This window comes from Anopheles stephensi, chromosome 3 (assembly GCF_013141755.1).
Source record: "Anopheles stephensi strain Indian chromosome 3, UCI_ANSTEP_V1.0, whole genome shotgun sequence".
Classification (NCBI taxonomy): Eukaryota; Metazoa; Arthropoda; class Insecta; order Diptera; family Culicidae; genus Anopheles; species Anopheles stephensi.
Window position 1 is genome coordinate 3,462,707 of NC_050203.1, and position 12,004 is coordinate 3,474,710.

The following is a 12,004-nucleotide window of genomic DNA, read 5'->3' on the forward strand; positions in this document are numbered from 1 at the left end:
AGGGATCAAAAGGGCGGAGAGAACTCCGGAACATGACGCTCCTATTTTTTCGGTTGCTAGCGACAATCAAACAAAATGTGGGAAGTTTATCAAGTGGTGTGAAAGGAAGTATCGCTACATCGGGTTTGTTGTGTTTAAGATTTACATTATTTAAGCCAAACGAGACTTGGTAATTAAATATATTTTCAGCCTCTTCATCATCTATTTCAACAACTCCTAAACAAACAGCAGTAGGCTCTTTCTTGCCAGATTGCTCGAACGTCCTTCAGAGCGAAACTTCGTCCTTGCTTGGTCGCCGCCGGCACGAACTCCTCCCTTATCCGCTATTTGAACAAGGATTTCACCAGCTGGTCGGTCGGTTGCTGGGAGAGGGCCACAGTTCGCGTTTGCGTTCGCGATTTGCTCGAAATAAGGGAGAGAAAACTCCCTTTCTGCCAAAGGAAACTCCATCTACACGGCTCGCACACATATCCTTGTCACTTTTTCTCTCCCTTAGTTTTTTTTTCGCCATCCGATTTTTCCCTTTTCGTGGTAACCATGGCAACTCACACACACACACACAAAACTACTACCACAGTCAAGCTGAAACATCTTTATCTAGAAACGACTCGCAAGCACCAAGAAACTTACCTTTGAACGATGGGCCGAAGGAGAACGGGAGAAAAGTGGCCGAAATCTGCAAGACCTTGAACTCACAGCTGCACCCCGTACACACCTTTATTATCCTGCCTACACCGATATCCTTTCCACGGAGCCGAGCACCAGTCGAACGAATCAGGCTTTCTTCACGCAACCTTTCCTTCTGCGCCTAGTTTTGCATCACAGCAACCGAAAAAACCTTCAGCCAAAGAAGTGCAGCAGCAGCTGTGCTGCATGTGGTACACACGCAATTTCCACACACACCTTTTTCACGATTGCCAAGGCTTTTTCCACCGCACTCTCGGGTGGCTTGGCGGTGAAGCAATTTCACAATTTGGAAGCACGTTTAGCTTTGAGAAGGCTCTTCATTCACACCAGCGAACCGCGAACCCCGAAACCCCGAAACAAAATCATATCACACACTACAAACAACACACATGTAACGCAACGCAAGGAAACACCATCGTATTATTATGCCGCAGTTGACCGATAAACGAACGTTTTGATCCACAACGCACCGTTGAAACAATAATTTTGGACAACCTAACTACCCGCACGGTGCGATTTTCCGCTTTTTTTATAACTACTTTTTACTCCAAAAGTTTGGGCACGATTTGCTGAACTAACGAAAAGGAAAAGAAACAACGCCGGACGCGCACGCACCACCGTTCGCTTTGAACGACTTCGAAACAGTGTGAGTGTGTGTTGATGCAGCGAACTGACAGGAGGCCCGCTAGCGTTGCAGGAGGCACAAAAAAAGGAAAGAAAAGAAAAACTTTTCTTGTGTGTAAATATGAAACCGGTAGCACTTTATCTGCAGCGGATTATGTTTTTCTCGATGAAGAGCTGAAGTTATTGCATTCTAAAGTTGAATTATAAGTTTTTGGAATCGTCGTTGTTGGTATATGCTCACATGTTTTAGATAAATAACCTTCCAAAAGGTAAAAAGAAAAACTACAATAAAAACGGATCCCTGCCTCATGTCCGCACTGCGAACCCATAGTTGAAAGTGAAAAGCATGCTGATCAGAACGAGACAGCATCCTTTATCAACGATTCCAATCAATGAAATAGAAACCAGCAATACACAATACTTTGATTGGTTTAAGAACAAACAATGGGAAAAGTTTCGCAACGAAATACTTTTATTATTTCCTCATTTTCCTAGTGCAAATCAGTTGGGTTTTGTGGCGGTTTCATATTAACAAGCGCTTCAGCGTGTTGCTTGACAAATAATCCCATACATTAGTTTTCTTTCGTGAAATATTTCACTCATCAAAAATTCGAACGTCTTTTAAATTATTATTTTTATGCTTAAGGAAAGCATTTCGATATTTTTTGCTGGTTTTCTAATAACAGAACAAAAGGCTGTGCATTTTTTATCAATAATTTACATGGTCGTCAATGAAAAACGATTCAACCGCTGGCTATTTACCATAGTTTTTTCACGAGCTCAAAATTCAACGAAAAAGGTGGCATTCGTTGATTTGCTCCGAACATTTGACAGCCCAGATGTGACTCGGTAGCTGTCAAAGAGCGCGTTTGTGTGTGTGTGTTGGTAGGAAAACGCACCACGATCCAACCTGCTTTGATTAGACTTTGATTATTGCTATTATTATTCAATCGGGACTGGCTGGCTTGGCTTTGTTGATGTGAACCGTTTTCCAATTTTCTTCACTTAATTGTTGAAAGGAATAGTTATACTCACGTAATTTATGCTTCCGCGAAGGTAAGTCGTAGTTAGAGCTCGGAATGCGATCCGCTTACAGCTTCCCTGTCACGTAGGCTCGCGTCGAAAAAACGCATCTAGACCAAGCGCGACAGGATGGTGTTAGATGGATGTTAGAGGGTTTTTTCTTGCCACCATTAAAGAAAAAAGCACATTTTCTGTCCAGAAGCACACACCGTTTGCATCCGGAAACATGACGCGCTGGCAATAGAACGCAAATTGGTTCCATTTGTAACTAAATACTGTTCTGTTTTCTCCGCTCGCTTTCTTCCAACTGCTGCGCCCACTTATGCACACCGCTCGCGACCGGATGGGATGGGATGACTTGCCGACACGACGCTCGCACCCTTGACAGGTCCCACGGTACGGTTCTCTAGGTTTACACGTTCCCCCGGTCGGCTGGAACCGTAGGAGAATCCCCCCGCGCGTAGGTCGAACGATGTCGAAGCGATCGGCAGAGGACGCGTCAGGTGGTGGTGCCAGCGGTGCAGGTGGTGGAGGGGCTGCTGGCACGGGTAGCGCAGGTGGGCTACAACCACCGATCAAGAAGGTACACTTCGAGCCGCACCTTATCGGACCGATTTCGACGCTGGAAGAGCTGGACATTAAGGTGCTGAAGTTTCAAAACAAAAAGCTGGCTCAGCGAATCGAACAGCGGATACGATGCGAATCGGAGCTACGGTCACGAATCGAGCAGCTCGAGAAGCGTCAAACGCAGGACGACGCAGTACTGAACGTCGTCAATCGGTACTGGAACCAGCTGAACGAAGACATCCGCGTGCTGCTGCAACGCTTCGACGCGGAAACGGCGGATGAATCGGAAAACAAAAGTACGCCACATAGAGCCGGGAGAGTTGGCTCATGACACTAATGCATATTTTGCCCTTTCTGCTTCGCTTTCTTCCCCGCCAGATGAGAACGAAGTGACAACCTCCTTCCTCATGCAGCTATCGACCTGGGACAAGGAAGAGCTGGACGACAAGCTGGCGAATCGGGTACAGGTGTCAAAGCGCGCCGTAGCCAAGATCGTCCAAGTGTTCGACCGGTTAATGCAGCGTAACGAGAAGCTAATGCTAGCGATGAAGGGCGAGTCGGAGGACGGCAAATCGCCGGCCATGGCACCGCCCGACCTGGACGAATCCCTGCGCCAAACGTACATCGACGTGATGGCGGAGAACCGCAACCTGCAGACACAGAACACGCTGCTGCACGAAAAGTTTCACACGATATCGCTCAAGCTGAGCGAGTACCAGGACATGCTGAACGGGAAGGAAACGGAGGCGGCCGAACTGCGCAATCAGATCGACGATCTGCAGTACGAGCTGGAGAAGGTGAGGTGTCGGAACGATAAGCTCGAAAACCATCTTGCCGAGGCGATCGAGAAGCTGAAGGCGTACCATCAGCTGCACGGCGGCGATCCACTCAGCGGGGGCGGTGGAAGCGGCGATTCCGGGCGACAATCGTCCTCGGCCGGTGGTGGCTCGAGGGGGTCCGGGTCGATGACGAGTGTGGCCGCTCAGCATCTGGAAGATTTGCAAAAGGAGCTAGAGGAGTACAAGGAGCTATCGAACAACCGGTTGCAGGAGCTGGACAAACTGCATTTGCAGCACCGCGAGGCGCTGAAGGAGGTCGAGAAGCTGAAGATGGACATCCGGCAGCTGCCGGAATCGGTCATCGTCGAGACGACCGAGTACAAGTGCTTACAGTCACAGTTCTCCGTGCTGTATAACGAGTCCATGCAGATCAAGACGCTGCTGGACGAGAGCCGCAATCAGCTGCAGTCGAGCAAGAACCAGCACCTGCGCCAGATCGAGATGATGGAGAGCGAGGAGCTGATCGCACAAAAGCGGGTCCGCAGCGACATGATCCAGATGGAGGACGTGATGTCGCAGATCCGCAAGGAGTACGAGATGCTGCGGATCGAGTTCGAGCAAAACATGGCGGCCAACGAGCAGACCGCCCCGATTAATCACGAGATGCGTCACCTCATCCTGTCGCTGCAGAACCACAACGGCCAGCTGAAGGGTGAGGTGCAGCGGTATAAGAAAAAGTACAAAGACGTGTCCGCGGACAACACGAAGCTGCGGAAGGACCTGGAGGAGCAGACGAGCAAGGTGACGGCGCTGCAGGAAGCCCAGCAGCAGGCGGAATCGATCAAGCTGGAAAATTGCCTGTCCATGCGAGACGCGGCCGGTGGTGGGGGCGGTGGCGGTGGTGGTGGTGGTGGTGGTGGTGTGTCCGTGAAGGAGGAACCCGGCGGCATGCTGCTCGAACGGGACGGTCAGTGTGGGATCAAGGAGGAGGACCCGAACGGATCGTTAAATTCGTGTGGTGGTGGTACGGGTGGACTGGGCGGTACTAGTTCCGGTTCCCTCACGAGGTCAGACTCAGGTGAAGAGGGCGAAATGGACGCAAACGGTATCAAACGGGAGGAGATGATTGGCCCGGACGGTGTGGTGGTGAAAAAGGAAGGATCATCCGGTGGGACGGGCGGTGGCGGGCTCGGGATGGATGGCAAAGCGAACGGACCGGCCGACCATCATCGGGGCGGCGGTGGCGTCAAGTGCGTCGAGTCGGACCTGGTGCGCGATCTGCGCAATCAGCTGAAGAAAGCTTTAAACGACCAGAAAGAGATGAAGCTGCTGCTGGACATGTACAAGGGTGTGCCGAAGGAGCAGCGGGACAAGGTACAGCTGATGGCGAGCGAGAAGAAAAAGTGCGCCGAAATCGAGGACCTCAAGTGTCAGATGAAGAAGCTGCAGGAGAGCAAACGGGAGGACCGGAAGAAGCTGGCGGACGAGGAGGCGCTGCGGAAGATCAAGCAGCTGGAGGAGCAGAAGTACGAGCTGCAGAAGCAGGTCCAGAATCAGAAGCAGCCGCAGGACAGCAGCTGGACCACCGGCTATCGACCATTTGTACGGATCGCTCCGTTTTTTTTGTTTCTACTTTAGTTAGAACGCGTTGTTGCTCTGTAGTGTTGTCGCCTACTTCGATCTGCAGCCTGATGGTGTGCGTTTACTAATTACTTTTCGCTTTTGTGTGTGTGTGTGTGTGCGTTACAGGAAGAGGAAGCTCTGCTGAACGAGATGGAGGTGACCGGGCAGGCGTTCGAGGATATGCAGGAGCAAAACTCAAGACTGATACAACAGTTGCGCGAGAAGGACGATGCAAACTTTAAGCTAATGTCCGACCGCATCAAGGCCAATCAGATGCACAAGCTGCTCAGGGAGGAAAAGCAACTGCTGGAAGATCAGGTACGCGGTCGTTGGGGTTGTGCGAGACCGATCCCGCACTCATCGCCACACCTTGCTCTTTCCAGGTATCGACACGCGACAGTCAAATCGAAGCGATGCACGTCGTGTTACGGAAGCTCGAGGAAAAGGAGCGCATCCTGCAAAACACGGTCACCACGATCGAGAAGGAGCTCGTCGCCCGCCAGCAAGCGATGGAAATGCACAAGCGAAAAGCGATCGAATCGGCCCAATCCGCGGCAGACCTGAAGCTCCATCTCGAGAAGTATCACGCGCAGATGAAGGAAGCGCAGCAGGTGGTGGCGGAAAAGACGAGTTCGCTCGAGGCGGAAGCGTACAAAACGAAGCGGCTGCAGGAAGAGCTGGCCCAGTTCAAGCGCAAGGCGGAACGCATGAAGAAGATCGAAATGTCGGGCACGACGATCGACGAGGTGATGCTGGAGGAGATCCGCGAGTACAAGGAAACGCTCACCTGTCCCTCGTGCAAGGTGAAACGGAAGGATGCGGTACTGTCCAAATGTTTCCACGTGTTTTGCTACGATTGTTTGCGGACGAGGTACGAAACGAGGCAGCGGAAGTGCCCGAAGTGCAACTGTGCGTTCGGTGCCAACGACTACCACCGGCTGTATCTGTCGACGTAATGTGCGTGCGTGCGTGTGTGTCCTTGCGTGTGCGTTTGCGTGTATGCGTGTGTGCAAAGGTGCAGTGGTGGTGGTGGTGGTGCGGCTGGTCTCCATTTCCCTTCAATTTCCCATTTCCTCTTCCTCTGGGGTCTATTTCCGACCGCTTTCTCCCCTTTCCGGACCGGACAGTTTGAATCTGCCCTTTCTCGAGTCTGGATTTTCCCTTCGAGGAAAGGGTCCAACACATGCCCAAATTGTTTTAAACCGCCCCAAAAATGTCCAACATTAAATGCCGTCTTTTAACACTTCCCCCGCGTGCCGTAGAAGCGATTGGACCCGATTGGCATTTTTGGATCATTTTTACTAGTCTTTCCAGATGTAAGCCGCCCTTCGTAATTGACTAATGGGTGGGCTTTACTGTCGGCTGCTTTACATTGTATTTTTTATAACTTTTTACCCTGATTTACATGTAATCTCACGCGCATTTTGGTTGTGAGTTTGAGTCATCTTTTTTTTACAAATGTGCGTCTCGCTCAGAAGCAATGTAGAGCGAACTAATGAAATGGAGTCTAAATGTAAACAAAATCCCCCGACACCCCTTCTTTAGAGTAAGTGGTTCTCACACACACACTACCCCGTCTGTTAAGTGGTGTCCCTTTCATTTCTGCTAAGGACACCTACCTTGTCGTTTTTTTCCTTGTCCCAGATTCGGGCACGGTCAGTCACATTTAACCTCATCGAAGCTTGAGCTTATTTCTTGAAAACGGAAAACGGGGGAAAAAGGGAAATTAAGAAATAGCTCTCTACCTCAGCCTCAACTCAAAAGCCGCAAATGTGTGTGTGTGTGTCGGGTACTGCTGTGTGTGTGTGTGAGTGCATTGTAGTGCCGGATGTTCGGAGACAGTTAGCAGTGAATCTGTGTTTGATCTAGTAGCCAATAAGAAAAGAAAAAACTCTCTCACACACACACCTACAAAAGCTCGAACCAGGCAGCCGGAAGTGAGATAGCGAGAGACAGATAGAAATTAGGCGATAAGCAGACCCTTCTTTCGTACACTATCCATCTTCCTGCGTCTTCTAGCGTGTAAAGTATGCAATAGCGTTTAGTGTTTAGTGAGATTTTGGGGAGTATTATTCAGACGAAAGTAAGCAAACACAAAAATATAATCAACCGTCAGCAAAGTGTTGTGTGTTCGTATGTGTGTGTGTGTGTGTGGGAAACATTTTACTCAACCTCAGTTCCGGTAAGGCTTACAGGATTTAAGGTAGGTTAACTCCACTTGTAGGCATATCTCGAACACACTTTTTCATACGACTCCATTTTCCGCAAATCCATTGTAGCAATGGAGAGGGCAATGATAGTTGGTAATGCGTTGCTAGGCAACAGGTTTACGCGAACTGTATCCTGTTCGACCTCCTGCCTAATGCACTCACAGCAGCAACCACCCGAGCACGGAATAACAGAGATAACGCGAGAGAGAGAGACAGAGAGAGAGAGAGAGCAAACGAGAGCGAAAGAGGGAGCAAAGCAAGTTGAAAAGTAAGGTGTGTAGTAAGCAGAAGAAAGTAACAAAAAAGTAAACACTAAATTAAACTAAATTAATGTGGCCAGACGTAAAACACGAAACATATATCCAAACACAACCAAACGAAACCAATACAAAACAGCAGAAAGCAATAGGCGCCTAAAGCTAATGCAGAGCCAAAAATGAGAAGAAAAAGAAAAACCCCGCTAGAAGCAATTTCAAACTACCATCATCACCGAACAACACTACAAAAGCGAAACTACTAGAACAGCTACTAATACTACTGCATGCATATGTTAACGGTTCGTAAACACAACAAGAGCAAGAGAGAGAGAAAGGTAAAATGGGGAATGCAGCGCAGAAGATAGTGATACTACTCTAATATGATCTTACAGCAGAGAGAAGCCAACATGGAACGGTAAAGCAGCAACAAACAAACAAACAAACAAACAACCACGTGACAAAAACCACACAAAAAAGCAACCTACAAATAATAAAAGCAAATCATTATTATCTAGCGTTAACCTTGCAGCGATTTCGAAACTGGGCTGGTGATTTTATTCGTCCAGCATGCTGGTGTTTGCCTTCCGGCCGTAAATGCTGTTCCTTTCTTTAAAACGATTGAAATTTGAAACTCTCCCGCATGGTGATGCAGTCCACCTCGTCGATGCGGAGCGATTCCGTCTTGAGGTTAATCGCCTCCTCCTGCATAACCTGGGTGTTGAGCAGATAGCGCAGGGTGGCCTTCGCTTTGACCAAGCTGCCGTCCAGCTTGGCGATCGTCGCACGCAGTGCCGCCAGCTCGGCCTTCAGCCCTTCGTACACATTATCCCGGCACAGCTCGATGCCGGGCCGTTGCGAACGGTTGGCGAGCCGTGTTTGGGCGAGCGCCACGTACCCTTCCTTTTCGGCGATTTCCCGCTCGAGCCGCGTTACGGTGCGCGTCAGCTCGTTCACCTGACGCACCGTTTCCTTGTGGACGTTCTCCAGCTTGATCTTGGTGTAGCGCATCTCGGACACTCGCTCCCGGAAGGCGGCATTCGTACGCTCGACCTGGGTCCAGATGTCTTCCGCCACCTGGCGCAGCAGCTGATCGACGTATGATCGTAACGGTTGGGCGGAATTGATCTCCTTTGCCGTCGCTTCTATGTTCCTGTTCGTAACCATGATCCATTCCTCGTCCGTCGAGTTGCTAACAAAGGTTCCACACATTAGCATATCGCATAACAGATTCTCCAGAACCACTTACTAAGGATCCAGCGGTACTCGCCCGGCGTAAATCTTCAGCTCCATCTGATTCGGCCGGAGTTCCAGATTTTTCGCATCAATCTTGATCGACCGATCCTTGTCCGCCAGGTCGCGGTCGAGCAGATAGATCGTGGCCCGCAGCCGACGTATCTGCTCCCCGCACTGCTCCAACACCTTCTCCAGCAGCGCTATACCACCCTCGGTCACGTCCAGCTCCTTCCGCAGTTCCCGGTCGACGCCATCGTTCACCAGATCCGCGCCTTGCCTTCTTTCCCGCAGAGCAATACACTTCTGGCACAGCGGAACCGCTATCTCGCGCAGCGTATTGATCGCATCGATCGTGCGCCGCTTGTACACCTTCAGCGCTTCCTCCTCGACGTGGGCATCCTTTTTCTGCTGCTGCAGCTCGTCGCGCCGGAACTGGATGTCCTCGATGCGTTCCTTCAGCCGGTAATCCACCTCACCTTTGCTCTCCTCCGTCGCGTGCTTCGTCTCGTCGATAATCCGATCGCTCTCACTATTTAAAACCATACCGGACCGGTTAGAGTGCAACAGCTTGCAGGACCACGGTACTTGCCTTACTCACCTTATTACACGATCGGCCAAAGCTTGCTGCTCCAGGGAGAACAGATTCTGCCGCCGGTTGTTTGCGTCCCAATCGCGTGCAGTGTATTTCGGCTGTTCCGGTGGCAGGAGCACCAGATTTTGCTGCCGGACATACTTTTCGGACATTTTGCGTGGGTCGGCAATAGGACGAGCTGCCAGCACAGGTTACTAGAGATGGGAAAGCGACACTAAACTGAAGTAAGCAGGCACAGCGAAAAACAGGGCCTACTGGGATACAAACAATTGCTGCTGGTTGCTAAGTGCTTGTTTACTAGTTGCGGTGGAGAAGAAAACAAGGTGTTAGCGGAAGAACTGCGTGCGCAATCATTGGAGTTTTGAAACGAAAGTGCTCCTCCATAAGGATTGGTTCATCGGTGCCAACTTCTGGTGGAGATAACCAGAGAGAATAACTCTTCTAAAGTAAGTCTCAGCAGACTGTTCGGTAGAAGGCTGAATATCCTCCAAGTTGATGAGGCTCGTCCAGTAAGGATTGACCCCCTTCCAGGATATTCAATTCTGAGCTCCAATCTCAGGTCTGACTCCTCAAAATCCACTTGACTATCTGGCAACTTCCTTCTGTTTCAGTGCTTCAGAAGGAAGCAAAATGGCCACCCCATGGAACGAATCCGCGATCTAAGAAGCGGGAAGAGCACTAAATCACGTAGTTTCTCAACTGTTTGCCCCCATGCCTCGACTAAACAGGAAAGCGACCTAAAAAAATGAACTTTTTTGTTTTCTCATTCTATATGCCATCGTTTTCAACGTATATTTGATCCCCCCCAAGAAGGACACTCACTGGGGGAAGGATGTTGCTTTTCATCATTGCTTTACTTCTGCTGTTTGCTACCACTTGTGTGCTTTCATCAACTAAACTAGTTCAATTGTAATATTTTTTTCTTTCTCCCTTCTTGCTTTATACGATAGCTTTTCTACATTTTCTTGCCATACACTGTTCATTCTCAAACTGTTTCACCTTCCATTTTCCTTTTGCATTGTCTAATCATCCTCTCCAATCTCTCTACGAAACGATTTGTCACGCATCTACTATAGCCTAGCCTTTCTTCTGCTACTCGTTTTGTCTGTATCGGTTCTCTACAGCCAGCCAGCATTCATTAGTTCACACCAGTGTTGTTGTATTGCAGTTTGTAATAAGAAAAATTAGATAGTACAAAAAAATGATTGTGAATATCAGCGTCTCTGTGTTACGTACAAGCACCCGGCAGAGAAGCATCAAAATTGAGTTACTTGAACACGCACACACTCACGGTTGACGGCTAGCTAGAACTAGAACGGAATGACGGCTCTCGGCTCCGAAATTGAGTTGCTCATTTTACTTTACTTTACACTTCGGAACTTTAATTAAGGCAGAATCTCATTTGTTAAATGTGAGCTTTGCCTTGCGGTCACACAAATGGCGAACTGGTAATTGCTTTCATTCTTTTTGTTTTGTACGTACACTTAAATGTACTATTGTAGTGGTGGTGCTCAGGAGGCGCGCGAGTGGTTGTATTTGTTGTTCCTATATCCGTCTGCTTGTATAACTTTACTACCAATTAACAGGTAAGGAAATCAAAATCAAACCCACACATACAAGCACACGCGCAATGGAGCTAGTGCAGGTAGGAGAGTACAAAAATGTACCTCCACTTCTTCGCTAGTATTAGTGTGTTCTTTCTTGGCAATTCAATCAAATAAACTAGTGTTTTTTCCGGAAAAGCTGTGTGATGAAGCAAAGGATACATACATGAGGCATTTCTTCGCATTTCTCTTTCGTTTGGTTGCTGTTGCCGGATTTCTTCTTCTGCTTCCGCCATTGCTTCGATAAAAATCAGTCAGTCAGTTTGGTTTTTCTTTTGTTCTCCATATGCTTTTTTACACTATCTGTTTTATTATTTACTGTTTTGCTTCCTCGTAACATAGTTGGGTGTAAGGGTGCTTGCTGCTGGCTGCTTTACAATTCACTTACTTAATTCGCTAACTTACCTTTGCTGATGTTCCTTTGTGGAGTGTGTGTGTAAAGTTACCCTTACTGCGGCCATTACACTACTATCTATTTGAGTGTGTGTGTGTGGTTCGTTCGCTTCTCCTCGTCCAATATTCCCCATTCACAGCTACATCCTCCACATGTAAGTAGGTAGTGTGTGTGTGTGTGTGTTTGTGTATTTGCTCATATTTACTAGACTTTATCATTATTATTCACATAATATACGCTTCCTCTTTTGTGGTTTTGTTTTCTTTTTTCCCTTTTCCTTTCGCTAAATTCAGACTATTGCAAATGGTAGTTTTCGTTTACGGTTTTGGTTTTTTGGTTTTCTTTGTGTGTGTGTGTTTTTTTTACTAGTTTGTTGTTTTTTCTCGTTTCTTGGCTTATAGCTGTAAAGCC

The 12,004-nt window shown here is 48.5% G+C and overlaps 3 protein-coding genes across 4 annotated transcripts in view; 1 reads left to right on the plus strand and 2 right to left on the minus strand.

Moving 5' to 3' along the window:
* The window catches only part of LOC118510570 (myosin-4), a 48,713-nt gene extending 47,372 nt beyond the window's left edge, over nt 1-1,341 (minus strand). Inside the window, exon 1 of the mRNA XM_036052559.1 lies at nt 631-1,341. The gene's annotated coding sequence lies outside the window, so the exon portion shown is untranslated. The remainder of the gene's footprint in view (nt 1-630) is intronic.
* Nucleotides 1,342-2,176: 835 nt separating this feature from the next.
* On the plus strand, nt 2,177-8,291 carry LOC118510539 (E3 ubiquitin-protein ligase Bre1). 2 transcript variants are annotated; one of them, XR_004906025.1, is made up of 6 exons: nt 2,177-2,367; nt 2,723-3,197; nt 3,280-5,282; nt 5,430-5,621; nt 5,687-7,506; nt 7,583-8,291. XR_004906025.1 is itself a non-coding variant. In XM_036052496.1 (5 exons), exons 2-5 carry the CDS (start codon nt 2,807-2,809, stop codon nt 6,257-6,259), a joined length of 3,159 nt encoding a protein of 1,052 aa, XP_035908389.1. In that variant the 5' UTR covers nt 2,177-2,367; nt 2,723-2,806; the 3' UTR covers nt 6,260-8,291. The 2 variants fall into 2 exon arrangements, 1 of the variants encoding a protein (XP_035908389.1); XM_036052496.1 differs by having other exon boundaries at nt 5,687-8,291.
* Nucleotides 8,278-11,724, minus strand: LOC118510541 (tektin-1). The gene is made up of 3 exons (XM_036052501.1): nt 9,602-11,724; nt 9,017-9,532; nt 8,278-8,959 (listed from the first exon to the last, which is right to left on the minus strand). The coding sequence occupies exons 1-3, from the start codon at nt 9,745-9,747 to the stop codon at nt 8,380-8,382; spliced, it is 1,242 nt and encodes a 413-aa protein (XP_035908394.1). The 5' UTR covers nt 9,748-11,724; the 3' UTR covers nt 8,278-8,379.
* Nucleotides 11,725-12,004: the final 280 nt, after the last annotated feature.

Coding starts and splice junctions, on each gene's coding strand:
- LOC118510539 (XM_036052496.1), top strand. CDS start 2,807: ATGTCGAAGCGATCGGCAGAGGACGCGTCAGGTGGTGGTGCCAGCGGT. Junction 3,198..3,279: donor GGATGAATCGGAAAACAAAA/GTACGCCACATA, acceptor CTTCCCCGCCAG/ATGAGAACGAAGTGACAACC. Junction 5,622..5,686: donor AGCAACTGCTGGAAGATCAG/GTACGCGGTCGT, acceptor TGCTCTTTCCAG/GTATCGACACGCGACAGTCA.
- LOC118510541 (XM_036052501.1), bottom strand. CDS start 9,747: ATGTCCGAAAAGTATGTCCGGCAGCAAAATCTGGTGCTCCTGCCACCG. Junction 9,533..9,601: donor TTGGCCGATCGTGTAATAAG/GTGAGTAAGGCA, acceptor GGTTTTAAATAG/TGAGAGCGATCGGATTATCG. Junction 8,960..9,016: donor CGAGTACCGCTGGATCCTTA/GTAAGTGGTTCT, acceptor AACCTTTGTTAG/CAACTCGACGGACGAGGAAT.